The 27097-nt window shown below is 37.1% G+C and overlaps 1 protein-coding gene across 6 annotated transcripts in view; it reads right to left on the bottom strand.

The window, feature by feature from the left end:
- Positions 1-27097, bottom strand: part of DNAH12 (dynein axonemal heavy chain 12) — a 224768-nt gene that overhangs the window by 54575 nt on the left and 143096 nt on the right. For 5 of the 6 annotated variants that reach the window (XM_047691438.1, XM_047691441.1, XM_047691430.1 and 2 more), the window contains 10 exons: positions 23065-23198; positions 20899-21061; positions 19949-20029; positions 19226-19402; positions 16954-17085; positions 15037-15126; positions 14253-14393; positions 11999-12240; positions 10853-11006; positions 10428-10570 (listed from right to left, as the gene is read on the bottom strand). In XM_047691438.1, the coding sequence (XP_047547394.1) occupies positions 10428-10570; positions 10853-11006; positions 11999-12240; positions 14253-14393; positions 15037-15126; positions 16954-17085; positions 19226-19402; positions 19949-20029; positions 20899-21061; positions 23065-23198 (1457 nt within the window). Of the gene's footprint in view, positions 1-10427; positions 10574-10852; positions 11007-11998; positions 12241-14252; positions 14394-15036; positions 15127-16953; positions 17086-19225; positions 19403-19948; positions 20030-20898; positions 21062-23064; positions 23199-27097 lie in introns of all 6 variants that reach the window. The other variant, XM_047691454.1, reaches the window with a different exon arrangement.

Raw genomic sequence — 27097 nt, 5'->3', positions numbered from 1 at the left:
GTTTAGAGATTGTTGTTTATTCTAAAAGACATTCAATTTCCTATGTGAATATTAAATATATAAATGGAAAATTGAATATTAAATATATAAATAAATGTTAAATATATATGTGGATATTAAATATATATTAAATATATAAATGGAAATATGTGAATATTAAATATACAAATGGAAAATTGAATTGCATCCAGAGAGATGAGGCCCTGCCATAGTGTTTGTATTTCAAGCACAGTATAACAGTAAAGCTAGCCTACATTTGAGATCCATGGGCAGTCTGAATTAGAGAGCATTACCCACCTATGCTTCTGGCAGAGGAAGTAATTTTGGAGGAAATCTTGCTGTTAAGTAGCCAGAATGGTGTGTTAATAAAGCAGCAAAGTATTTTCATTGGGGTTAAAAAGTAAGGAGAGTCAGATTTTGAGATATAGACACAAAAATGAGTAATTTGAAGATGATAATTATTTTTAAAAACTAACATTTATTGAACACTTATTGTGTATTAGGCACTTTCTCACAACATATCTATAACGTAGGAGTTGTTATCATCCCCATTTACAGGTGAGGCACCTAAGGCATTGAGAGGTCAAGTAAGTTACCCAAATCTCAAGACAGAAAGTGATAGGGGAAAATTTGAATTCAAATATCCTGACACCAGAGTCTGCACTGCTTCAATCACTGTACCATATTATAAACAAACAAACCTCTAGAAATCATGAACAAGCACAATAAGGATTCATTATGAACTATGGTTCTAGCAGCATGATTGGTTAAATAACCAAAAAATCCTCCTACTACCTAGTACTGGTAGATAAAATGTGACATTTTAAAAATACATAGGTGGCATACATTCATAATAGATAAATACATAAAATATAAGTATAGAAAAACACAGGTGCCAGAAACACAGGCAAAATTGAATTCCAGAACAGGAAGTATGGGGGCTGAAATGACAGCTAGCCTTGGGGAGACTGTCAGTTCTAATAACCTAGGGACTCCTTCAGTCTGTATGCAGCAGGAAGCTAGAACTGAGACCCCCGCATTAAGCTAATACCCACAAAAGTCTTGGTGAAATCACAGATAGAAAAAAACCAACTCAATGCATAAGGAGACAGGAAGGAAGTTTTTTTACTCCTGTCTTACATCCAGCTGAGAAAAAAATCTCCTGAGAATCTGTAGCCATAGATTTATAGTTCATGCAGCTTTAGGGTGCAAGTTTTACAGTATGTGAGCCAGGAAACTCCAAGCTGAGAAAGTAACATGTATTGGACCAGTAATACTCTCAGGAATCTTGGACAAAGTAAGGACAAAGCAGAATTGCAGCTTGAGAAATGAAAAACTCAACCCCTAGAGATTTTTGGGGTAGGGGTGAGAAAATCTCTTTGGCTAAAAACACAATACCTTTACCAACATTTGCCTAGTAGAAATCTCTTACTCTAGGAGACACCTCAACTCATGGTAAGACGGACTCAAGCACTAAAGGCATGGTGGAAGAAGAGACATGCCCATTTCCAGTGGCTAATACCATTTAGCTCAGTTCCCGTTGTTAGACCCATGATATCTGGCATTCAAGCAAATATTATGAGATATTTAAATGAGCAAGGGAAAAAATGCCTAAGTGTTCTCAGGAGACAAAGAAATTAACAGAAACAGAATCATAGATAACACAAATGTTAGAAATAGTAGACAAGAAATTTTAAAATAGGAAGGAGCAAGATGGCGGGGAGTAGGAGACTGGGATATCATCAGGTCCCAGGAGTTCAGCTAGATAGTTATCAAACCATTTTGAACACCTACAAACTCAATAGGAGATAAAAGAGAAGAAGAGCAGCAATCCTAGGAACAGAAAATCGACCACTTTCCAGAAGATAGGACATGTGGAGAAGTGAATCTGAAGCGACGGGAAGATAGACTATGGAGGGAGGAGGGGCCAGCTCCTGGCAAGTGAAAGAGCAGCAGAACACCAAATTGGAACTTTTAGAAATCTGCTCCACTGAGGACATTACTCCAGAGACTAAATGGGGGTGGAGCCCTCATGGGGACAGTGTGGTCTCAGGACCTGCGGGTTCACAGAAGGACCAGGGGTGTCTGAGTGTCACAGAGCAGCCAGGTATCAGAGCAGGGAAGCCGGCTGCAGGGACAGAACCAAGGAGTGGGCTCTCAGCTCAGGGTTATCTTAAACCATGATCTGAGGCACAGTTGGGCCACTGCTCTTTGAGATGGTACCCCACAAGCAGTAGATCTGGGGAGAACCCCTCCTTCATCCTCTGGGAGAAATGGCACAGGAGCACACTGCAGGAGACTGCTCAGTTTGGAGACTCCAAAAGGGCCCATGCACCAGAGATAGAAACAACTGGTCACAAGCTGGATGAGCATGAAGTACAGCCGAGATCAGGGGGATGGGAGTGACTAGCTGCTTTTCTCTGAGGGCACACTGAGGAGTGGGACCCTGAGCTCTTGGGTCCTCTGGGGCTAGAGATTGGGAGGCCACCATTTCATTCCCATCCTCCAAAGCTGTATGGAAAGCATTCAGGGAACAAAAGCTCCCGAGAGCAAACCCAAGCAGATTACTTAGCCTGGCTCCTGGCAAGGGCGGTGCAATTCCGCCTCCGGCAAAGACACTTGAGAATCACTGCAACAGGCCCCTCCCCCAGAAGATCAGCAAGAATATGCACCCAAGACCAAGTTCACTGATCAATGAGAACTGCAGAACTCCAGAGCTAGGGAAAAGCAACAGAATTCATGGCTTTTTCCCATGATCCATTAGTCTTTCAAAGTTAAATTTAAAAAAATTTTTTTCTTATTCTATTTTTAAAAATTTTTCCTCTTTCCTATTTAATATTTTTAAACTATTTTATCAATACCTTTTTAAAAATCTTTTTAAATTTTCATTGTTATAGTCATATTTTATCCCATCATTGAATTTAACCTTATTTCTTGTATACATATAGGGTTTTTTTTCTTTAAAATTTTGGGATACAATTTCTTCTAATAGATAAAAATATACCCTAAATCTAGCACATAGCTTTGTTCTAGTCTCCAGCCCGACCACATTCTTTCCTTTTTTTTCCTTTTCTCAACCAACTTCTTATCATATCAATTCCTTTCTTAGAATCTTTAAAAATTTTCATCTTTATAGTCACATTCCATCCTTTCATCGTGTTTACCCTTATTTTTGTATATATATGTTTTTTATTTCTTTAAAATTTTGGGAGGTAGTTTCTTTTAACAGACCAAAATACACCCAAAATCAATCAAGTGTGTGGTTCTGTTCTATTCGCCAGTCTAAAATATATCTATATCTATATCCATATCCATATTTTTTTTCTTCCCCTCCATTCCCCCTACCCCCGGATTCAGGTCTCTTCTGATTTGGATAGTGTATATTATTCTGGGGTTGTTTTTACCCTTTTAGTATTTTGTTCTCTCAATCATCTATTCTTACTTGGATAAAATGACAAGGAGGAAAAACTCACCACAAAAAAAAGGACAAGAGGCACAACCAATGGCTAGGGATCTAATCAATATGGACATTAGTTACCTGTGAGAACTAGAGTTCAGAATCACGATTATCAAGGTGCTAGCTGGGCTCAAAAAAAAGCATGGAAGATATTAGAGAAACACTTTCTGGAGAAATAAAAGAACTAAAATCTAACCAAGTTAAAAATAAAAAAAGCTATTAATGAGGTGCAATAAAAAATGGAGGCTCTAGGGGACGACTGGGTGGCTCAGTGGGTTAAGCCTCTGCCTTCACCTCAGGTCATGATCCCAGGGTCTTGGGATCGACCCCCACATCAGGCTCCTTGCTCAGCAGGGAACCTGCTTCTCCCTCTCCTTCTAACTGCCTCTCTGCCTACTTGTGACCTCTATCCCCCTGTCAAATAAATAAATAAAATCTTTAAAAAAAAAATGGAGGTTCTAACTGCTAGGATAAATGAGGCAAAGAGAGAATTAGTGATATAGAAGACCAAATGATAGAGAATAAAGAAGCTGAGCAAAAGAGAGACAAACAACTACTGGACCACAAGGAGAGAATTTGAACCACATTGAGATACCACCTTACACCAGTAGGAATGGCAAAAATTAGCAAGACAGGAAACAACGTGTGTTGGAGAGGATGTAGAGAATTTGAGAGATAAGTAATACCATAAGAAAAAAAAAACAGTATTAGAATAATTGGGATTCCAGAACAAGAAAGAGAGAGAGGGGTAGAAGGTATACTGCAGCAAATTACAGCAGAGAATTTCCCTAATTTGGCAAAGGGAACAAGCATCAAAATCCAGAAGGCACAGAGAAACCCCCTCAAAAGCAATAAAAATCAACTAATAGTAAAATTTACAAGTCTCAGTGACAAAGAGAAAATCCTGAAAGCAGCTTGGGACAAGAGGTCTGTAACATACAACGGTAGAAATATTAGATTGGCAACCTATCCACAGACACCTGGCAGTCCAGAAAGGACTGGCATGATATATTCAGAGCACTAAATGAGAAAAATATGCAGCCAAGAATACTATATCCAGCTAGGCTGTCATTAGAAATAGAAGAAAAGACAAAAAGCCTCCAGGACAAACAAAAATGAAAAGAATTTGCAAACATCAAACCAGCTCTACAGGAAATACTGAAAGAAGTCCTCTAAGCAAAGAGAGAGCCTAAAAGTAACAGACCAGAAAGGAACAGAGACAATATAAATTAACAGTCACCTTACAGGCAATACAGTGGCACTAAATTCATATCTTTCGATAGTTACCCTGAATGTAAATGGGCCAAATGCCCCAATCAAAAGACACAGTGTATCAGAATGGATAAAAGAAAACAAAAAACATGGGGCGCCTGGGTGGCTCAGCGGGTTGAGCCGCTGCCTTCGGCTCGGGTCATGATCTCAGGGTCCTGGGATCAAGCCCCGCATCGGGCTCTCTGCTCAGTGGGGAGCCTGCTTCTTCCTCTCTCTCTGCCTGCCTCTCTGCCTACTTGTGATCTCTCTCTGTCAAATGAATAAATAAAATCTTTAAAAAAAAAAAAAAGAAAACAAAAAACAAGACCCATTGATATGCAGTCTACAAAAAACTCATTTTAGACCCAAAGACACCTCCAGATTTAAAGTGAGGGGTAGAAAACAATTTACCATGCTAACGAACATCAAAAGAAAACTGGGGTGGCAATCCTTATATCAGATAAATTAGATTTTAAGCCAAAGACTATAATAAGAGATGAGGAAGGACACTATATCATACTTAAAGGGTCTGTCCAAGAAGAAAATCTAACAATTTTAAATATCTATGCCCCTAACATGGGACAGCCAATTATATAAACCAATTAATAACAAAATCAAAGAAACACATCAACAATAACACAGTAATAGTAGGGGACTTTAAGACTACCTCACTGAAATGGACAGATCATCTAAGCAAAAGATCAACAAGGAAATAAAGGCTTTAAATGACACACCAGACCAGATGGACATCACAGATATATTTAGAACATTCCATCCCAAAACAACAGAATACAACACATTCTTCTCTAGTGCACATGGAACATTCTCCAGAATAGATCAATTCCTGGGTCACAAATCAGATCTCAACTGGTACCAAAAGATTAGATCATTCCCTGCATATTAAAAGACCACAACACTTTGAAACTGGAACTCAATCACAAGAGGAAAGTTGGAAAGAACTCAAAGATATGGAAGCTAAAGAGCATCCTACTAAAGAATGAATAGGTCAACCAGGAAGTTAAAGAAGAATTTTAAAAATTCATGGAAACAAATGAAAATGAAAACACAACTGTTCAAAATCTTTGCGATATAGCAAAGGCAGTCCTGAGAGGAAAGTATATAGCAGTACAAGCCTTTCTCAAGAAACAAGAAAGGTCTCAAGTACACAACCTAACCCTACACCTAAAGGAGCTGGAGAAAAAACAGCAAAGAAAGCCTAAACCCAGAAGAAGAGAAATCATAAAGATCAGAGCAGAAATCAATGAAATAGAAACCAAAAGAACAGTAGAACAAATCAACGAAACTAGGAGCTGGTTCTTTGAAAGAATTAATAAGATTGATAAACATCTGGCCAGAATTATCAAAAAGAAAAGAGAAAGCACCCAAATTAATAAAATAATGAATGAAAGAGGAGAGATCACAACCAACACCTAAGAAATACAAACAATTATAAGAACATATTATGAGCAACTATATACCAGCAAATTTGACAATCTGGAAGAAATGGAGACATTCCTAGAGACATATAAACTACCAAAACTGAACCAGAAGAAATAGAAAATCTAAACAGACCCATAATTAGTAAGGAGATTGAAGCAGTCATCAAAAATCTCTCAACGAACAAGAACCCAGGACCAGATGGCTTTCCAAGGGAATTTGATCAAAACTCTTCATTGTGTAGGGATCAAGGGTACATACCTCATTATCATCAAAGCCAACTATGAAAAACCCACAGCAAATATCATTATCAATGGGGAAAAACTGAGCGCTTTTCCACTAAGGTCAGAACACGGCAGGGATGTCCACTATCACCACTGCTATTCAACATAGTACTAGAAGTCCTGGCCTCAGCAATCAGATAACAAAAAGAAATAAAAGGCATCTGAATCGGCAAAGAAGAAGTCAAACTCTTTATTCTTTGCAGATGATATCCTACTTTATGTGGAAAACCCAAAGACTCCCACTCCAAAGCTGTTACAACTCATACAGGAATTCCATGAAGTGTCAGGATATAAAATCAATGCACAGATATCAGTTGCATTTTTATACACAAACAGCAAGACAGAAGTAAGAGAAATTAAGAAGTCAATACCATTTACAATTGCACCCAAAACCATAAGATACCTAACCAAAGAGGCAAAGAATCTGTACTCAGATAACTATAAAGTACTTATGAAAGAAATTGAGGAAGACACAAAGAAATGGAAAAATATTCCATGTTTATGGATTGGAAGAACAAATATTGTGAAAATGTCTATGCGATCTAAAGAAATCTATATATTTAACACAATCTCTATCAAAATACCATCAACTTTTTCAAAGAAATAGAACGAATAATCCTAAAATTTATATGGAACTAGAAAAGACCCTGAATATCCAGAGGAATGTTAAAAAAGCAAGCCAAAATTCATGCCATCACAATTCCAGACTTAAAGCTCTTTTACAAAGCTGTAATCATCAAGACAGTATAGTACTGGCCCCAAAACACACATTTATCAATAGAACAGAGAGCCCAGAAATGGACCCTCAACTCCATGGTCAACTAATCTTTGACAAAGCAGGAATGAATGCCCAATGGAAAAAAGATAGTCTCTTCAACAAATGGTGTTGGGAAAATTGGACAGCCACAGGCAAAAGAAAAAAACTGGACCATTTCCTTGCACCACACACACACAAAATAGTCTCAAAATGGATGAAAGACCTCAGTGTGAGACAGGAATCCATCAATATCCTTGAGGAGAACACAGGCAGCAACCTCTTTGACCTCGGCCACCCCAACTTCTTCCTAGGAACATCGCCAAAGGCAAGGGAAGTAAGGGCAAAAATGAACTATTGGGACTTCATCAAGATCAAAAGCTTTTGCACAGCAAAGGAACAGTCAACAAAACCAAAAGACAACCAACAGAATGGGAGAAGATATTCTCAAATAACATATCAGATAAAGGGCTAGTATCCAAAATCTATAAAGAACTTATCAAACTCAACACCCAAAGAACACATAATCCAGCCAAGAAATGGGCAGAAGACATGAACAGACATTTCAGCAAAGAAGACATCCAGATGGCCAACAAACACATGAAAGAAACACTAAAGGGTCAAAGGTAGTATTATAATTCCATGAGGAAAGGATGAATACCTCAAAAAACAGGGACACAGTGCTGGGGTACATGGCTATCATTATAAAAAAAGTAAAATAAAATTAGATTCTTACTTTTTATCATACCCAAAGATACAAAAAAGAAGCAAGCATCAGTCCTAATTTCAAAAAGTACATTGTTTTCCCAGCTTATGACTCTGAGAACTATATCTTGACCTCCAGTACCCATGTTTGTTACTATAATGGTTTGTCCCCAAGCCATAGGTAACTAAACCTAGGGTGGATATTTGTCCCAAGCTAAACCAATCAGTTTTTTCTGTCACAGGAACTTGAAGTTTGACTTGATGGTCCTGGTTAATCTATACTTTTCAACTGATGTGTTTTGTGAACTTAGGAACTGAGGCTTCCATAGTGAACAGCCATATGCACAGGGGAACAGAGACAGACCACAACATTAGAGATAGACTAATGAAGCAGCTGTGCAGAGAATAACACAGAAGATTGTTCCTACACCCTGAGGGACAGAAAACAGACCAATTTTCACCTTCCATAGGCCTTGTGGCCCTAACTTTCTCTGAGGTACACTTATGATAGTCTAAGGTACACTTAAGACAGAATAACCAAAACAGTAAACATTAGCTACATTACTGGGTTTTTCTGTCAGGAATTACAGACAGGAGACTAAACCTCTGTGGCCACTTATATTGGTGTTAATAAGGATGACACCCATAGATGACTAGACTGGGCGCAAGTGGCAAGAACTGAAATTTGAACTATAAGGACAGAGAGTAATCCTTTAAAAGTCAACCAGCCCATGGCCTGTAGACCAGCTGGTCCACAAATAACAGGTGGAAAGGGTGACTCTATTGAAATATTACTTTATTAGGAGAGCCTTTCTGCCAGAAATTGACAGATTGTTGTCCTCAATTTACATATGACCCTGAAACCTCTGGATTCCTCAAATTTTAATTAAGATACATATAGACCAACAGCATTTTCTGAACTGCAGTTTTAAAAATCCGAATAGCCACCAATGCATTGAAAGGAGTTCTAAAACAGAATTCTAAAAACTTGGAGTATAATATTCTGTTAAGTAGAACTTTCCCTGCCCTACCAGAGAACATATTTTTTTGAACAGCTGAATATACTTTCTCAGATTATGATAAATTTACTATAATTATCTGAAGGTTCAATCTAAGAATGTTCACACTTAAGCAAAATTTGAGAGGATAAACACTCAAAATATGATCATACACATCCTTATTTTATTAAAACAATACTGTCAATATAAAGGAAGCTTAGATGTCTTGAAGTAAGGTTTTCAAAGAATATAAACAAACAATAACTCAGACTCTCAAAATGTAAGATTTCTTTATACGTGTTTCATATTCCACAAGACGACTAAAATTTCCATTACAGTTTTAAAGGTAATGAATATAATATCCTATTCCATGCACTTCACACAGTAATTAAAAACAAGGATTTGGAAGTTAAATGACCTAGATTAAAATTCTGACTCCACCATTTTAGGTCAATTATCTACTAAATTTCAAATTATTAAATCACTGCAGGCCTCAATTTCCTCATCTGTAAAATGGAATAACAGTAATGTCTAACTCAGGAATTTTTGAGACTATAGGGCACTTACAGAAGTACCTCATGTATGTAAGAGCTCAATGGTATTAATATATATGAGATAAAGTCCCATGAAAAGACTTAAAATTAAATGACAACATGGATAATCATTTACAGTAAATGATTTCTCAAATAAGAGTAATTGTCGAAGTTTTTCAAAGTGATATAAATAAAAGGATAATAAAACCATTTGTAAAGTTCATATAGTTATCACACTATCAATGATAGCAATTAAAAAAGATATCTGTGAAATTGCATAAATGATCAAGTTATAGTATCTTTAAAACACGTAGAAATACCTAGTTAAAACACATAAGGTAAATAGCCAAAAACTGGCAAGAGCCCAGGTGTCCATCAATAAGAGAATGCATGGTGATATAGCCATTCAATGGAATATTACTCAGCAACAAAAAATAGGAACTTTGTGCTTTGTGGAAGAAGCCTTACTCAAAAAAGTATATACAGTAGGATTCTGTTTATATGAAGTTCTAGAATAGGCAAAACTAACCTGTGATGGAAAATAATCAGAGTAATAATTTCCTACTGTGGGGTGAGAGTAAGGATTTACTGGGAAGGGACATAAGAAAACTTCCTGGATGTTAATAATGTTCTGTATCTGTACCAAGTCTACACTTTTGTTGGAATTCATGAGTGGTATACTTAACTCTTGTGTATTTTATTATACATAAATTCTACATCAAAAGAAAAACAAACAAACAAAAACAACTGAAGGTAATGATATGCATGCTGAAGCATTTGGGGAAAAGTATAACCATATCTGCAACTTATGTAGCAATGTATAAAAAGGATGAGTTGATGGATGAATAGAGGGATGGATAAGTATGTGACAAAGCAGCAACAAAAATGTTAACTGCAGAATCTAGGAGGTGGTAGGCGTGTGGGTGCTTACTCTAAAATCCTGTCAACTTTTCTCTACATTTAAATACTTTCAGATAAAATAATTGAAAAATACTTTATTTTCCTTACCAACGCCTGGAGTTATTAACAATCACTCCATTATCTATGGAGAAAGTATCTGTTGGCAATCCGGCAATATTCCAAGCTCTAATTTTTACTGGATCACCCAGAGTCTTACTCAATGAGAACTCCTCTGAACATGGAATTTTTTTCTCCTGTAAGAAATAAATATATAATGTTTTATTTCATTTTGCTGGTTGAAATATTTTTAAGTTATTGATTTGCCATCAGATATTATTTAACTCTAAAAAAGTGGAAAAAAAACTGAATTAAAAGTTGACTATAAAAGTATTTTACTGATCAAGCAAGAAGAAAAAACAAGACCCCACACTTTCAGTGATTTCTTTTCTTCTTCATCCTTATTACCATTTTTCCTCCATAATATCCCAAAACATACTTTGAATGTTCAAAAGGAAACTTACAAAATATAAAACTCTTACCCTGCACAACTTGCTCCAGTTTTCTGTACATCTTTGTCGAAAGCCAGAAGTGAAAGCACCAAGATAGGCTATTACTCCTGCTGATACTAAGACATCACCAGTCAAATTTTCATATATTGTCTGAAGGTCATCTGCAGCCTGAGACCATCTGTGAGATCAACCAAAGGCAAAAGAGCCTCACCACAGAGAATGATGGAAGACAGTAATAGAAAGGGTAAGGGACTTCTGGTCCAAATTCTATAACAAAAAGGCATGAAATGTTGGACTCCCATCTATAAAAGGAGAAGTGCTATAATATATCTATGCTATATGAATGACAATCCACCTTTCGTTATTAGATATTAGACATTTCTTGCAAAACTTGACCCTCTGGAACAAGCAAGAAAAAAAACAAAAATAAAAACATGCCAGCATTTTGTCTAATGATTTTCTTCAGGATGATTTATTTGGCCTAGTGGCCCTGCTATTTGCTTCAGTATTTATTGTTAGTCTGTATGACATAAAAACACTTGCAATTCATTACTGAAAATTCCATTTAAGTTGTATAAAAGCTGGCATACTGGTGCTAAGGTTAGTATTCTTTCCATTTCATGAAGTCTTTACAATAAAAAAAATGCATTTCAAAATCACCTAATCTGCACTACAAAATACTGTCAAAGGCCTATTACCTTTTCATGCTATTCACCCAACACATATAATTAATAAATGAGATACCTGGTTGGCTAATACCAATAGATTAGAATAAAGCTAACTGTTTTACTCAGATCAGTCCAGTTATATCTTCTTTGAAATAAATTTTAAGAAAGTGAGTCATATATCCACTACTCCCCCTGCCCTCAACCCCGGGCAAACATTTTATTAATGAAAAAATTTATAAAAACACATAAAATTGGAAAGAAATATACAATTATCCCCGACACACTCAACATGTAGATTTAAAGTTATCATCTGCCTTATAAAAAATTTGGAAACAAGTGGCAAACACCATCCCTGACATTGATATTCTGTTGGGAGAAGCCTGGCCAGGTGCCTTGTTGAATGCCCTCATTCTAAACCAGACACTTAAAAATCAATAATAAACACTCAAAGAAAGTAACATATTCAACCCTTAAATGTTGTTAAAATAAGTAGAAATCTGACCTTGATTTTTCTCCTCCCAGTCCTCCAATTAGTTTTGAGGCTCTTTCAAGTTTCTTAGCACAGAGTTCCACCTGGTCTTCTAAACGAGCCTTTTCCTCAGTTTTCTCAATAAATGTTGTTTGTAAATTTTCCAAATGATGTTCTACTTCTGCTAATTCTGCTCTCTTCTGATTCAAAAGCTCCATTATCTCAGCTAAGGACTTCTGAGCTTCTGTTAAGCGGGCTTTCTTAGGAGCCACAACCTGTTTGGGAACAATACATGCAGCTAGGATGTGTACTTTCTAAAACGGACACCTATATAATCCTTTATAGACATGATGAGTTAAAAGTAATTATTATTATAAATATATTTGTTACTTATAATAAATTATGCTAAATAAATATTTTGCCTTAAATCTTACATTTTTTTTTACCTAAGTACAATTTATTTATATGTCATATAAAATATATAAAACATTCTGGACTAGCAAATGATCATCTGTAAAATAGATGAATTATTCAAGACTAACAAAATATTTAATATGTAGCAAAAACAGTACAAGATACAGCAAAATGTCTCAAAAATAATGAGAAGTTGCCATTCAACTGTTGCCAAAAACAGAGGGGGAAAAACATGTAGCATAAATACAGGACTATGCTCTGTGTGTGTGTGTGGCATTTTTAAGTCTGCAGTCTTCTTCCTGGTTGTTTGAGGCATACATTGCCTTGGGGGGATTAAGACTACGTTAATAGAATTACAAGGAGAAAGAAGCCTTGATGTTGTTTCACTACCAAAACTGAATTTTCCTCAACAGATCTTGAAAAGCTGCACTTTGTTGAGAGAAAGGAGATTTTCTAAAGTTCTTATATTATTATGTTCATTAATATATCAAGAATAGGGTTTAGTCAACTTGATCAGGAAGTGTATTTTAAACCATTGATAGAAAGAATTTAGAAAATGACCAAAGAGAATAGACACCAGTTTGAAAGAAGGAAGATCTAAATCTGGTTCATTGCCATGAATGAAGCTGAAGGCAGAGAGGGAAGGAGCAGGGAGGGATCTGACACAAATGTCCTGTTTTCTCTCCTCAGGGCTGAAATCCTGAAGGGGTAATGTGTTAAATAAAGAGAGAACAGGAAGCTCCACTTTCTACTTTTGACTTCAGAGGAGACCTTACTGAATATCTCCCTTCAACCCTTCCGTAGCAACATGGGGCAGCTGCATCAGAATTAAAATGGCAGTGTGGAGGTGTAGAGTGGGAAGTCAGGAAAGATTCTGAATGCCTTGGCTTCTCTGCTTCAAGCCTTGTGAGACATGTGGACATGAGTTAGGTTGAAAGCTCCAAAACCTGTGATGGGGAGGGGACAAGATGTTCAATGGAAGAATATCCCAGATAAAATTAATTTTATTTCTTTGACAAGTCTATTCCCCTGAAAATAACAATCAAAATCCCGACCTCTCTACAGGCATATGTACCTTACTAGGAATATCTTTCCAATTGTGACAGCCTTATCATTTACTCTGAGATTCTTTTTCTTTTTTTTAGATTTTTATTTATTCATTTGAGAGAGAGACAGAGTGCACAAGCAGGTGGAAGGGCAGAGGAAGAGGGAACAGCAGACTCCCCACTGAGCAGGGAACCTGATGCAGCGTTCCTTCCCAGGACCCTAGGATCATCACCTGAGCCAAAGGCAGATGCTTAATGGACTGAGCCACCCAGATGCCCCTTCTGAGATTATTCTAAACACGTGTTACCATGTATTTTTATCTGCCTTTTTATTTATATTTCCTGCTTCCCTCAGTGGGATTCTGCAAGCTACAGAAGGCAAGGCCAATATTTCTGTGGCCCTTTTCTAGCCAAATTTACAAAATGATTTTAACCAGTCTCCATAAAATGTTCCTTACCTATGCATGCTGTTGCTTCAGGGCAACAGTCCATGCTCTGTCTCTTAACTCTACTGGGTCTTTTAACTTCTGATCCTTTGACTCCATTTTTTAATCTGCCACTTTGCCCTTGAAGTTTTGGCTTTTGCCCCACGTCTCTATAGGGGTAGGTCAGTCTGGCCCATTTATCCCTGAGCACTACCACTCACTACCACTAGCCAAGACTAGGTTATATCACACACATGTGTTCTCTTTGTCTACTAGGTGCTGCAGCAAGATAAATTCTTTCTGACATCAGTTTGAGAAACTGCTTAGCTAGTCAATATATGCACAGATTTTAATTTCTGGGAATATTTCAATAGAAAATGAATGTGTTGATCCTCAAGATACCTTTGCAACTCTGTCATACACTTCCATGGCCATGATCCACTTGCACAGACCCTCAGCTGCAGAAGAAGCTTTAGCAATCTTAGAAGCGTCAAATTCAGGGTTTGTAAGGTATTCACCACGTATCTTCTGCATAATAGTCACCTATGTAACAAACATTTCCATCTTAAAGTTTCAACATATATATCATACAGTCATAAGATGAAAAAATAATCATGCACAGTAAAAAAAAAAATCATGCACATAGTATAAAAAAGACAAGTTGTCTTTAAAAACCAAAGTCAATACTTCGAGACAATTTTAAAATAAGCATAGTTTAAACAGAAACACAAGTCATACTTGTGGGCAGAATACACAAGATTACAGACATTAAAGCAAGATGTTTCTTCCCTTCCTCCCCCAAAAAAGACTATTGGAGTTTGGGAAAATATGTGGGAATGAGAAAAAAACAATTAAACAATCAATAAATGCAAGTTTGGATGGAAAAGTGCACTCTACATTTTTAATCTCACATACATTTGTGATTCAGGTGTATGAAACTACTATAAGAGAACTGTTTCAAGTTAATAATACACTAAAATAGTAATTCATTAAATGATTTTCAATGGTATGAAGGAGTGGTTTTATGCATTATGAGAATTCATAATATAGTCAATAATATAATATTCCTGCATTATTTAAATCTTAAAAATGAGCTATCTTACATTTTACAAGATATTGCTTAATGTCAAAGATCTTATACACCTTGGCAAAGTTATATGTATATTAAAAATCCAATGAAACTCACTGGAATGTTGTCCTTGTCATATTCTCTCAATTCTCTTAAGAAATTCATATCTCCCAGAAGCTTTTTGCTAGGTGCCCAGTAATCTAATATCTATAAATAAAATTATGGAAATCTATTAAATATACAATTAAAGATGCACTGTATAAATTTTCCTTCTTGAAGTTTAAGGTATATTATCCAGAGAAACCATATACTTTCAAAATATCAACTTACATCTCTTTGGAAATAAAGAGACTCCTCTCCCCAAGAATGTACCAAATATATCAAACATTTAAGATATGAACATAAACTTATATACTGAATTCATTATAAAAAATTATACCTTGAAAGGCAAATGATGCAATTATTTCTCTTTAGGAAATATAAGAAAAGCAACTAGCATAAACACCCTCAGAATTTCATATAAGAAAATGTATTTTTATTATTTCCAGCTTTATTTTCTTTTACTCTTGATTCTTTCAAACCAGAAAAGTAGTGCTATAGACTGAAAGTGTCCCAACCCCACCCCCATCAAAATTCATATTGTCGAAACCTAATCCCCAGTGTGATGGTATTTGAACACTGGTTTGTATATAGGTGATTAGGAAATGAATGGGATCAGTGTCCTTGTAAAAGAGAGCTCCCTCCCACTTCAGCCATGTGAGGACACAGCAAAAAGAAGGCCATCTATAAACCAGGAAATGGGCCCTCCAACCAGACACTGAATCTGCTGGAGCCTTGATCTCAGAATTTCCCATTCTCCAGCACAGTGAGAAATAAAAGCCACCCCAGACTACGGTAATTGTAATAGCAGCTCAAAGGGACTAAAACAGGTAACAAATATTTTTCTTATGGATGACCTCTTCACCCAGCTAGGCTCCCCAAGTGAGATAAAGAAGAGAAAGAAGACAAGGATTACATGTCGCTCTGCCAGTTACAGGATAAAGCACATGGTACTTGTGTTAGCAAAGACATTAAAATAACTAGCCCAACAGTTTTTTTCTAATTCCAGTAGCCTGATAGGTAGGCGTGCGTGTGTATGTGTGTGTGTAAATGAGAATGGCTTGGTGAGAGCTGATTTATTTATTATCTCAGTAAGGACAGAGTACATACACACACACAACCACACTCACACCCCAATTCTCCAATTGGGAATTCAAATCTAGGTACTATAAAATCCCAAAAAGAAAATAAGTCCATAATTGAGTTTAGGATGGATGCTATACCTTCCTTTTTAAGGGATATAGCCTTAAATAATAATCATAATAACAATTTATTGTGAACTTACTATATATAAAGCTTTATTTATAGGAGCTTTATATGTATTATCTATCTATATGTATAATCTATATGTATCCATCTATACATATGATCGATATGTATGTATCTATATTTATAATCTAATAATCACATAACTTTGTGAGGCATGTACTATAATAATCCTCCAGAGTTCCACAGGAGTTAAGCATCTTGCCCAAGGCCACACTGCTAGCGAGACAGGATTTCTGAATACAGACATTCTTGCTCTAGAACACATACTTTTAACAACTCCACTATACTGCTTAACTCAGCAGAATTTTTGAATGCTCAGAATAACACCTATGTGGTTATATATATTACATCCTTGAGAATCTTAGCTGGAAAAAGCTCACACATTTCAGTGTTCATTCAATCCCACCCCATGATAGCAGGTAACCTGCACAGACAGAAAAACAAATAGAAGCAATTGGAACCACATTTTTTCTGATGCTATACTGCTTTAGTTTTACCATGGAATTCATGTAGATAATGTTCTCCGTACTTTATTCTGAATCCATTCAATCTGGAAAACAATGTTTCTTCTCTGGACTGGATACTGTTGATGTTTAATTGGATAATTGTTGCTGTAAAATGTTTTGTACATTCACGAATAGGATTTAAATCTGTGCTGGTAATTACCTTGCCTCCAGTTCCTGAAGGATCCGAAATTTTTTCTGGTTTTATATCTTTCATGACACAAATAGCAGCCATAACTAATTTAACACCAGATGGAGGATTCTTCATTGATTTCACAATTGTAATGTCAGCTGGCTAAATTTAAAGAAAACAGAGTATCTTTATTTAGAACAGTTTATTTTTAAATAATGAGAATTTAGAAAATAATGTTGGAGAATAATGGAGCACTGATTTTCTATTGAAATTATAGTTGTATTGGCTTTGCATAATTATGAAATAATTAATAAAAGACAATTTAAATTTAGCACAGATTAAGACCAATGGTTCTCAAATGTTTGGGAGTTCATAGACTTATGAGAATATAAATATAGCTATGAATCCTCCAGAAAATACATTTTTACACATATATTAAAAATTTGCATACCAAGTCCATACACTGAACCCAGATTAAGAACCCTAATTTAGATAAAGACTTAATTATATATTTGCTTATATAGTAGTTTTACAAAAAAAAAAAAAGAAGAAAGTAAGAAAGTAGAGGTAGACCCTTATTTATTTATAAAAGGTTTTATTTATTTGACAGAGTGCACAAGCAGAGGGAGCATCAGGCAGAGGAAGGGGAAAGCAGGCTCCCCACTTATCAGGGAGCCCAACATGGGACTCAATCCCAGGACCCCAGAATTATGAAGGCAGAAGCCTAACCAACTGACACACCCAGGTATCCTGACCCTAATTTAAACTTATTTCCTAAAAAGGTATATATTGTTATGACAGATGCAACAGATTCACTTACTTATTATCCACTCCAATATCCTTCCGACGTCCTTTGCAATTGTTGGAAAGCTAACAACTATGTATTTTATTTCCTCACAAATTAGAGTTGTGGGTGGTCATTGGGTTGACCATCAGATCACTTGAATGATACCAGAATTGTGACTGAATAAATGGGGACATGGTGGGTGGTAAGGCATCTCCTTTGCTGATAGAGATTACAGTGAAGGTGGTGTGGCTCTGTGGGATGGCTCTGCAGGCTTCAGACTCAGGGGATCATTCCTCTGGGAGACTATTTCCAGTTTGGCTCTGTGAGTCATTCCTGGCAGCTCAGCCTAGGATCTATTTCTTCAGCTCTTCCAATAATTGTGTAATCCATTTACAAAATATCCTAAAGAATCCTTGTCTGCTTATACTAAATAGAACCAATTCTCTTCTCTGCAACTGAAGTCTACCTCATAGAATATAGTATCTGATACCAGGAAGGGTACAAGCAACAGACTCAATGAGAGGGGAACCGGATATCAATGATCTGAACTTGTAAGGTTTGAAGGCATCAAGAATCCTATGATTTTCAGAGGAAGCGATGCTGAAAGTCCATAGTCCACAGTGATAGTTACTTAAATTAATGCTCATGGTCTTCTAGAATGGAGTGCCTATTAAAGACAAGGCTTTGCCAGAATGAGTGGCTGCTGTGATAAACATCTAAAAAGAGAATGAAGAAAGACCACTGGGTAGGATGTGGCTTTTAAATGTGCCAGAGAGCAGAGAGGAAGAAAAAATAAGCCCAGAGTTTTAAATTCCTGGTTCACAGCACAATGAAAGCACTAGACATTTATATAAATGCCTTAAAATAATATATCTTGTAACTACAAGGCTGATATAACTGACAATCAGAAGAGTTTGTCCTGTGAGATGCTGAATTACCCATAGGTTGAGCTCACAATCTTGTCAGGAATCTTACATAGAAATTAGTAGAATGAGGAAAGGGCTGAAGAATGGAGTCTGAGCATCCTGAATGGCCTTCTACACTGGGCTTTCTAAGTCAGCAGAAGCTGTCTCCCATGCTCTGTTTGGTGAGGTTGTTCTGGTCTTGCTTTGGAATAGGTCATACACAATGCAGTGTAATGCAGACAGCTGCCCCCCACAGCTGTATTGGGAAAGCTCTTCAAGTTTTTCCATATAGGCACCTCCAGGAAGTTGCAGGAAGGTAGCTAGCTCCACACTCTATTTAACATCTGCCTCCTGGTCCATGTACGGGACTGCTTTGGCCTCTTGGGGACTGTTTATTCCCTTCTCACTGAAATACCCTGAATGAAAACTATAAATAACACGAACAGCCAAAATATAAGATAGTGACAGAGATGAACAGTGAAGAGGCAAGTTTTGTTTGATTGGAAAAAACGATGTAACACCCCCCGGTGGAATAGAACCACACCTAATGAACCAAGGACCCGTGCGGAATTTGTTGATGAAACCCAAGGTAGCAAATTCAAACACTTGCCTTGAGTGTATCCAGAGCAGACAGTGCTGCTTCCAAAGCTGGAATTGCCTCGGCTAGGTCACTCTCACACTCATTTTTCAGAGCTTGGGCTTCTTCAGCCTTGCCACTGGCTATTTCTTCATCTAATTTCACAAACTTTCTTTTTGCTTCCACTTGTGCAGACTCTATCTCAATAACCTAAACAGAGAGAAAAAAATAAAACAATTCCTCCAACATCCTACTGTTTTCTCTATCCTAGAGACAAGAGTGTGTTTGGAAATTAGGGAATTCAACACATCATGTTGTAGAGCAGGAGGGCCCAGGATAAAATGAGGAGAAATGCAAATACCTGTGACCTAACTGGATAATGAACTTCCCACTTCCCTCCAAAATCAACACAGCTGGGGTGCCTGGATGGTTCAGTTGCTTGGGCATCTGACTCTTGATTTTGGCTCAGATCATGGTCTCGGGGTCATGAGATGGAGACCTGTATCGGGCTCTGTGTTGAGTACAGAGTCTACTTGGGACTCTCTCTCTTTCTCTACTATAAATAAATAAATGAATGAATTCTTAAAAAAAATCAACACAACTCACACAGGACTCAGTGAGATAGCCGGTAAGCAGAAAAGGGTTAGGTTCCTAAGATCTAGTAGTGGCAAAAAATTAAGGAATATTTTCAAGGCTAATATTACATATTTCAATTGTCTTCTGACATCAGTTAAAAAAAAACTCAAGATACTCTACCTGCATCATATGTGCATTTTCAATTTTAGCTTCCTCCAATTTGGGCTGTAATTGGACAAGCTCCATTTTCATTTCTCCAACCTAAATAGATAGTTTGCCATTAAGTTTCCATAGCAACAAGAGCTATAGAAGCAAAACACAGAAAATCGCAACTTAAAGGTATCATAAGGCATCAGGTCCAGAAAATCTTAATTTTTCCTTCCAGTTCTTTATATGATAAATAAAACCATGAGGGCATGGGCAGTTTTCTTCACAAAAGATTTCATTGTCCTTGAGTATATGACAGAGCAGTAAGAGGATGCAGTTGCCCCTGAAGAAGTGCAGCTAGAAAGAAGGTGGCAGCTTGGGGAGTCCCTATTATACTCTGGGCATGGTATACAATGCATACAGATTACCCAAACCTTGTTGCTTCTACTGAACTAATGCTAATAAGTATCACTATCACTTGACTCATTAAAAATACAATCTTATATTTAGCCAGCTATTATAATAGTAATAAAAAAGGCAACCCAGACTTATTGTATTCTCTCCAAATGGCAAAAACTTAAGAATAGGGGCTCCTGGGTGGCTCAGTTGGTTGAGCAACCAACTCTTGATCTCAGCTCAGGTCTTGATTTCACAGTTGTGAGTTCAAGCCACATTGGGCTCCACACTGGGTATGGAGCCTACTACAAAAAAACAAAACAAAAAACTGAAGAATAAAACAAAATGTATCTGTGTGGAAACTCAGTGGATTTCTCTAAACCTCATGTTACTCATCCGTAAAAAGAGAATCATTAAAGTGTCTACCTCATGGAGTGGTTATGAGGAATAACTGAAGGAGTGTGTGTGAAGCATATAACACAGTGCCCTGCACATAGTATATTTTTGATAAATTATAACTCTTGCTATTTATGATTTCCTATATTTCCTGTGATACGTTACCATTTTGAGCAGCTCATCAAATTTACCTGAGACTCAGCAAAAGCTAATTTGTCAAGCCCATTCACGTATTGCTGTTTTGCTTCCATCACAGCTTGTCGCCTCTTAGTCAAAAGCTGTCGAAATGAGGCAATAAGTTCAAGATAAGAAGTAGCCGTAACGTAGTTATGTCGTCCTAGCTCCTGCAAGAACCTAAGATGGACAACATATCTTACTCTAAGTAAAGAGTTGCACAAAGTAAGAGGTATATTCAACATAGCATCAACAACAAACCTAGAAGAATAAAGGTTAATTTTATTTAGAAGCTGCTGTGTACTTGAACTCTGTAACATTCTGAGAATTCTACACATAACCACATCCTAATATCTTGTCTACAAAATATCAAATAGCAGTGATGTGTTTAAAAAGCAAAAAAAAAAAAAAAAAAGCACTAATCACCCGAGATGGGTATCAAAGGTGAACAACAGCAAGAAAGATATAGATCTTTTTACATGTGTCATAAACCAGGAGGATCTAACGCTAGAAAGGGACCCAAGATACTATGAAAGCTAATGAAGTATAGTAGGGAGGGGCATTGCAGATAGGATAGCAGGGATGAGTCAGCATTCTCTGCACAGAGTGTGTCACACTGGTTGAATGGGGTAAGACCAGAAGTGTAAGATTACCACATATACACATGGAGACAACAGAAGCAATGTTTCTCATGGCAAGTACACAAAGTAAGTAGAGCCCACTGTGGGTGCAATCATCAAAACCAACAATGTTACCAAGCTGTATGATTCTGGATAGGCGGTATAGCATAAGCACTTGGGTTTATGCACTTTTGAAATGAGGATTTCAGAGATGAACAGAGGTAAAACAGATACTTTTGAGTTATCCACGGCCAGCTCCATTTTTCTGAAAACTTCTATCCAGTGCCCCACCAGCAGTGTTTGTTCTATGAAACCTGCCATCTTAACCATGGCTGATTAGCCTGGGGTTGGGCACTAGACACAAATGAGGCTGATCACCTTTTGGTATAAATTTGGTAAAGGGAGCTGGAAAGGGCCCGTCAATCTGCCTAGAGTTGAAATTGCAAGAAGTAAACCTGAGAATTGAGAGGCAGATTGTTTTCTCCATATGCAATGGGAAGAAGAAAACTCAGTCTGCTAAATACCATATGATCTCATTTATACATGGAACCTAAAAAAAAATTATTTCATAGAAATAGAGCACAAATTGGAGGTTCCAGAGGCAGGGGGTGGTGGGGGTGAGTGGGTGAATGTGATCAAAAGGTACCAACTTGCAATTTTAAGGTGAATAAGTTCTGGGAATGTAAAGTACAGCATGGTGACAATAGTAAACAATAGTATATTGTGTATTTGAAACTTGCTAAGAGAGTAGATCTTAAAAGTTCTCATCACAAGTAGACAAACCATAAGAAACTCTTAATCTCGCAGAACAAACTGAGGGTTGCTGGGGGTCAGGGGGTCGGGAGAGGTGGTGGGGTTATGGACATTGGGGGTGATGTGTGCTGTGGTGAGTGCTGTGAAGTGTGTAAACCTGGTGATTCACAGACCTGTACCCCTGGGGCTAAAAATACATTATATGTTTATAAAAAATTAAAAATTAAATTTTAAAAAAGTTCTCATTACAATAAAAATGAGGCAATAGTAACTAAACTTACTGTAGTAATCATTTCACATTATGTATATATACACAATCATTATGCTATACACCTTAAATTTATATAATGTTATATATCAATTATATCTCAAAACTAGAAAAAAATCAAAGATAAAAAAGAAAGGAAGGAAGGAAGGAAGGAAGGAAGGAAGGAAGGAAGGAAAGGCAGTCTGCAAAGAGAAAGAAGATGCCCAGAAAGAAACAGGGATGAGAAACAGAGGAAAATATTTCTGGGTTTAGGATGACTTTCTAACCCGTTTCCAGTCACATCTGAGATCCAGTTGTAATCTTTCTCTTAGGCTTGTGAGATACCCCTGAATCTTTATCATAAATTCTTCCTTTTTCTTAAACCTAGATTAAATAATTTTCCATTACTTGCAAGCCAAGGTCCTCCCTAATTAAATGATCAGAAATATTTAGAAGACATAGAAATCCTATTGAAATTTTGAGCTTTCAGAAAAAGAGACATGTTAAAAAGAGACATGTTAAAATACAAGGCACTTTGCATTTTAAAATTTAGTAATATTAACCTTTCTGAGAGATCCATAATGGTAGTGTGAAAGTGTTTGCAGATTGGAACTATCTCTCGTCTTTCAACCTCAGTAAGCTCCAGTGTTTCTAAGAATTTCACAGCTACGAGTTCAAGGGCATCTTCAGGCCATGGCTAAAAATAAGAAAAAGAAAAACTTAGGAAATTTAAGATGGGTAGTTCCACTCTAACCATATAAATGTCTTCCTGTGAGAGAAAACCTTGGGGTTGAAAAAATTAAAACCTTAATGGGGAAAATAGAATTGGGTGGGCTGAGATCACAGGTAAATCTGTGAAAGAGCTAACAAATATTTTTATACTAAAATTAAAGATAACACAATATAAAGGAAGCATCAGTGATGTTTTACATATCAAGGATATACCACACTGCTTTCCTAATCTCATCCACTTGGATATCAAGTAGATGCCCCATATTTAGTATGACAGTGGCAGAAGTTAGTTGCACACCTAATACCTATCAGCCCTTTTCCCTTAGAACTCCAATTTTATTCTAGATTGCAATATGCCCAGATAAAAGACCATATTTCCTAGATTCCCTTGCAATTCACAGGCGATAAAGGCATAGAGGCAGCTGTTGGGTGGGGACCTCCAGGAAGGCTCTTTACAGGGTTACATAGAGCTTGTGTGTGCTTTTTTGCCCTGTGTATTATTCTACTTCTTGCCTGGAACACAGATCTGAGAGTTGGAGCTCCAGCAGCCATTTTAGACCATAAGGTGAATTCGAGGGTGGCAACCACATGCTAAGGATAGCAAAGAAGAAGGAACTTGAGATATGATGACTTTGTTAAGCCACAAAATCCCAGTGTGTTTATCTGCAGAATTTTTCTATGAGAGAAAAATACTTTATATGTTTAGTTTAGGTTTCTTTTTTTAAAGGTTTATTTAATTATAAATAATTAATTAAAATTTAAATTATTTATTTGAGAGAACACACAGTGAGAAGGGAGAGAGTGTGTCTTAAGCACGCTCTGCACTGAGTGCAGAACCCAGCATAGGGCTCAATCTCAGGACCCTGAGATCATGACCTGAGCCAAAACCAAGAGTCGGACCCTCAAGAGACTGCACCATCCACATGCCCCTAGTTTGGGTTTGTTACTAGCATCTATCATAATTCCTAACTGTTATAGCATCCAGACTGAACTTTTGGAGTTTCTTCTCCCAAAATTTGCTTCTCCTCCAGTCTTGTCTCAGGGAAATGATTCTTCTGCTTCTCCTGGAATATGCCAACTGTGCTGCTGCCTCTGGCCCTTGGGACTTGTTATTCCCTCTGACTAGAACCCTCATCACCTAGACCTGCATGTGATTCTCCTTCACATCTCTGCCCAAAGGCCAACTTACTAGGAGTGTCTTTCTAGAATACTCATTCTAAAACACTATTCCCTCTCTTATTTTCTTGTCCTGAGTTTTCTTCTTAGCACTAATACAGGACATATTTTTTTTTGTTCATTCATTCATCATCTGTCTCCTCTGACCATGAAATCCATGAAAGCAAGGACCTTTTCTCACTACCATTATCTTCAGTGCCTAAGACAGCCTCTGTCAATAATTATTACAAGTATTTATTCTGTGAAATAATTTATGTTAAATGAACAATTAATCTTTACTTGCTCATTAGAGTATTTTCCAAATTTCATTTAGATTCGACAAGATGCTTGTAATTATTTTCCTTTGTATCAGACAATATTCATTTTAAGATCAATTTTTTTCAGCCCTCTGGCCCTCCAGCCTAATGAAAGTCAACCCTTTTTGACCTAGCACTCCATTAGTAAAGTTTTAAGCACACACTGCCAGAGTATGCATACCTACTAATAGACTGTATTATCGAGATCAGTGAATAATCAGTGAGATTACTGAGATCTGTGAATTTTTGTAAAATGCCAGAGTGAGCGTCATATGAGCTATATGTCACTGAAAGCATTATAAAGGTTTATCTTTCTGTTCTGGGTGATTCATGTTTAATTATCCTGCTAGTCCTGAAGGGTTTTTTGTTTTGTTTTAATGCAGGGCTTGAACTCACAAGCCTGAGATTAAGACCTGAGCTGAGATCAAGAGTCAGATGCTTAACCAACTAAGCCACCCGGGTGCTCTAGTCATGAAGGTTTAATAACGAACTGTGGCAACTAGAATATTTATGGCCAAAGTGACAGTAACCAGTCTTACTGAGTCTTCAAACAAAAGGGATATATCATCATATATAATAAGAAGTGGAGTACTTTCCAGAGGTGCCTAATTTAGAATCTCAACCATGTCATCAACGATCCAGTTCTTTCCATCCTTTTGCTCTACCATTCTTAGTATATTTTATCCTTGGGCTTGTCCTATCGTGGTGACAAGAGGACTGCTGCAGCTATGGATACTATATGCTCAAGCAACAAGTTTGAGAGACAAAAAAAGGCCCTTTACCTACCATGTAACTCTTCCTTTAGTGAAAAAAATATTCCCCAAAGCTCCCCAGTAGACTTGAACTCTGGCCCTACTGGCAAGGACTGGGTCATCAACAGGCTCATGCATAAACCAATCAATAGTAAGAGGCACAAGAGCACCAATATCGACTTAGACCAACCAATCCTTCTGACACAAAATCAGAATTCTGTAGGCAAGGATGAAGTAGGTAGAGAATGGCTGTTGACAGGAAACCAACGGTCTCTCCAATGCCATCATAAGCTAATATTGCGTGGTATGATATACTCTAGGGATAAGGTTAACATATCAATTCATGTTTTATATAGCCTTCTTAAATTTGTTTTAACTGATATCCTGTCAGATCTCATTAAGTAGTCATTGCTTTTGCCTTATGACGTGGCGGACACAGAGCTCAAGCTAGCTTACACTGGTTTATGCCATTCTGTTATATCTACTTACAGTTGCACTGCATCTTCAATGTTCAGTTTGTCCCTGAGATGGATCCCTCAGGGTACCTTCCATCCTGTCTATGACACATGGCCATCTGACATATAAACTGAGTAAGGGTGTCAATGTTAACCCATATGAAATATTTCATACAAAAATGAATATTCCGGGGCACTTGGGTGGCTCAGTCAGTTAAGCATCTAACCTCTTGATCTCAGTTCAGGTCTTGATCTCAGGGTTGTGATTTCAAGCCCTGCACTGGGCTCCACACTGAGCATGGAGCCTACTTAAAAAAAAATTCCAGTAATTCCTTCCCTCATCATCTGAATTGTTTTGTACCCCTGCTAAGTACACAACCTACTTTGAGACCTCAGATCTAGCCACAAAATTAATGCTGTCCTGACCTATGTGACACACCGTGACTTATAATCGCTTCCTGAGTTTCGCAGACTTAGATCCCAGACAATGGCATTAGCATCATTCTGACACAGATCCTACATCCTCACTGCTTCAGTGTAAAACCTTCTGTTACCCACTTAAACTCCCTTATTTATTTGCAATTCTCTGTTCCCTCTTTTATTTTTTTTAAAGATTTTATTTATTTATTTGACAGAGAGAGATCACAAGTAAACAGAGAGGCAGGCAGAGAGAGAGAGAGAGGGAAGCAGGCTCCCTGCTGAGCAGAGAGCCCAATGCGGGACTCGATCCCAGGATCCTGAGATCATGACCTGAGCCGAAGGCAGCGGCTTAACCCACTGAGCCACCCAGGTGCCCTCTGTTCCCTCTTTTAAAACATCTTCTCAACAACTCTGAATTACTTACAGTAAGAGAAAGTCTCATGGTTATGACAAAGACATTCAGAAATAGTAAACTTATAAGATTTCACAAAAGAAAAATTTACAGTTGGACAGACTTTATTTGGTTTGGGTTTCTGGCCACTTAATGGATATGGTATTAAGATATGGTTTTCACAAATCGAAACTGTTTACACAAGAATAAAAGTTGTGTGAAACACTAAAATGTCCTCTAGCTGAAATATTTGTGCAGTCCTAGGAAAAATAGTTTTTCACACAATTGATAAATAGGTAGAAGAGAATAAAACAAATAAATGCCAGAAATTTATTTTTGAAAGAAATTGGGGGCATCTGGGTAGCTCAGTTGAT

Source organism: Lutra lutra, chromosome 1 (assembly GCF_902655055.1).
Source record: "Lutra lutra chromosome 1, mLutLut1.2, whole genome shotgun sequence".
Taxonomy (NCBI): domain Eukaryota; kingdom Metazoa; phylum Chordata; class Mammalia; order Carnivora; family Mustelidae; genus Lutra; species Lutra lutra.
Note: the sequence above shows the minus strand (reverse complement) of the source record. Positions and strands in the feature narration are given on the sequence as shown.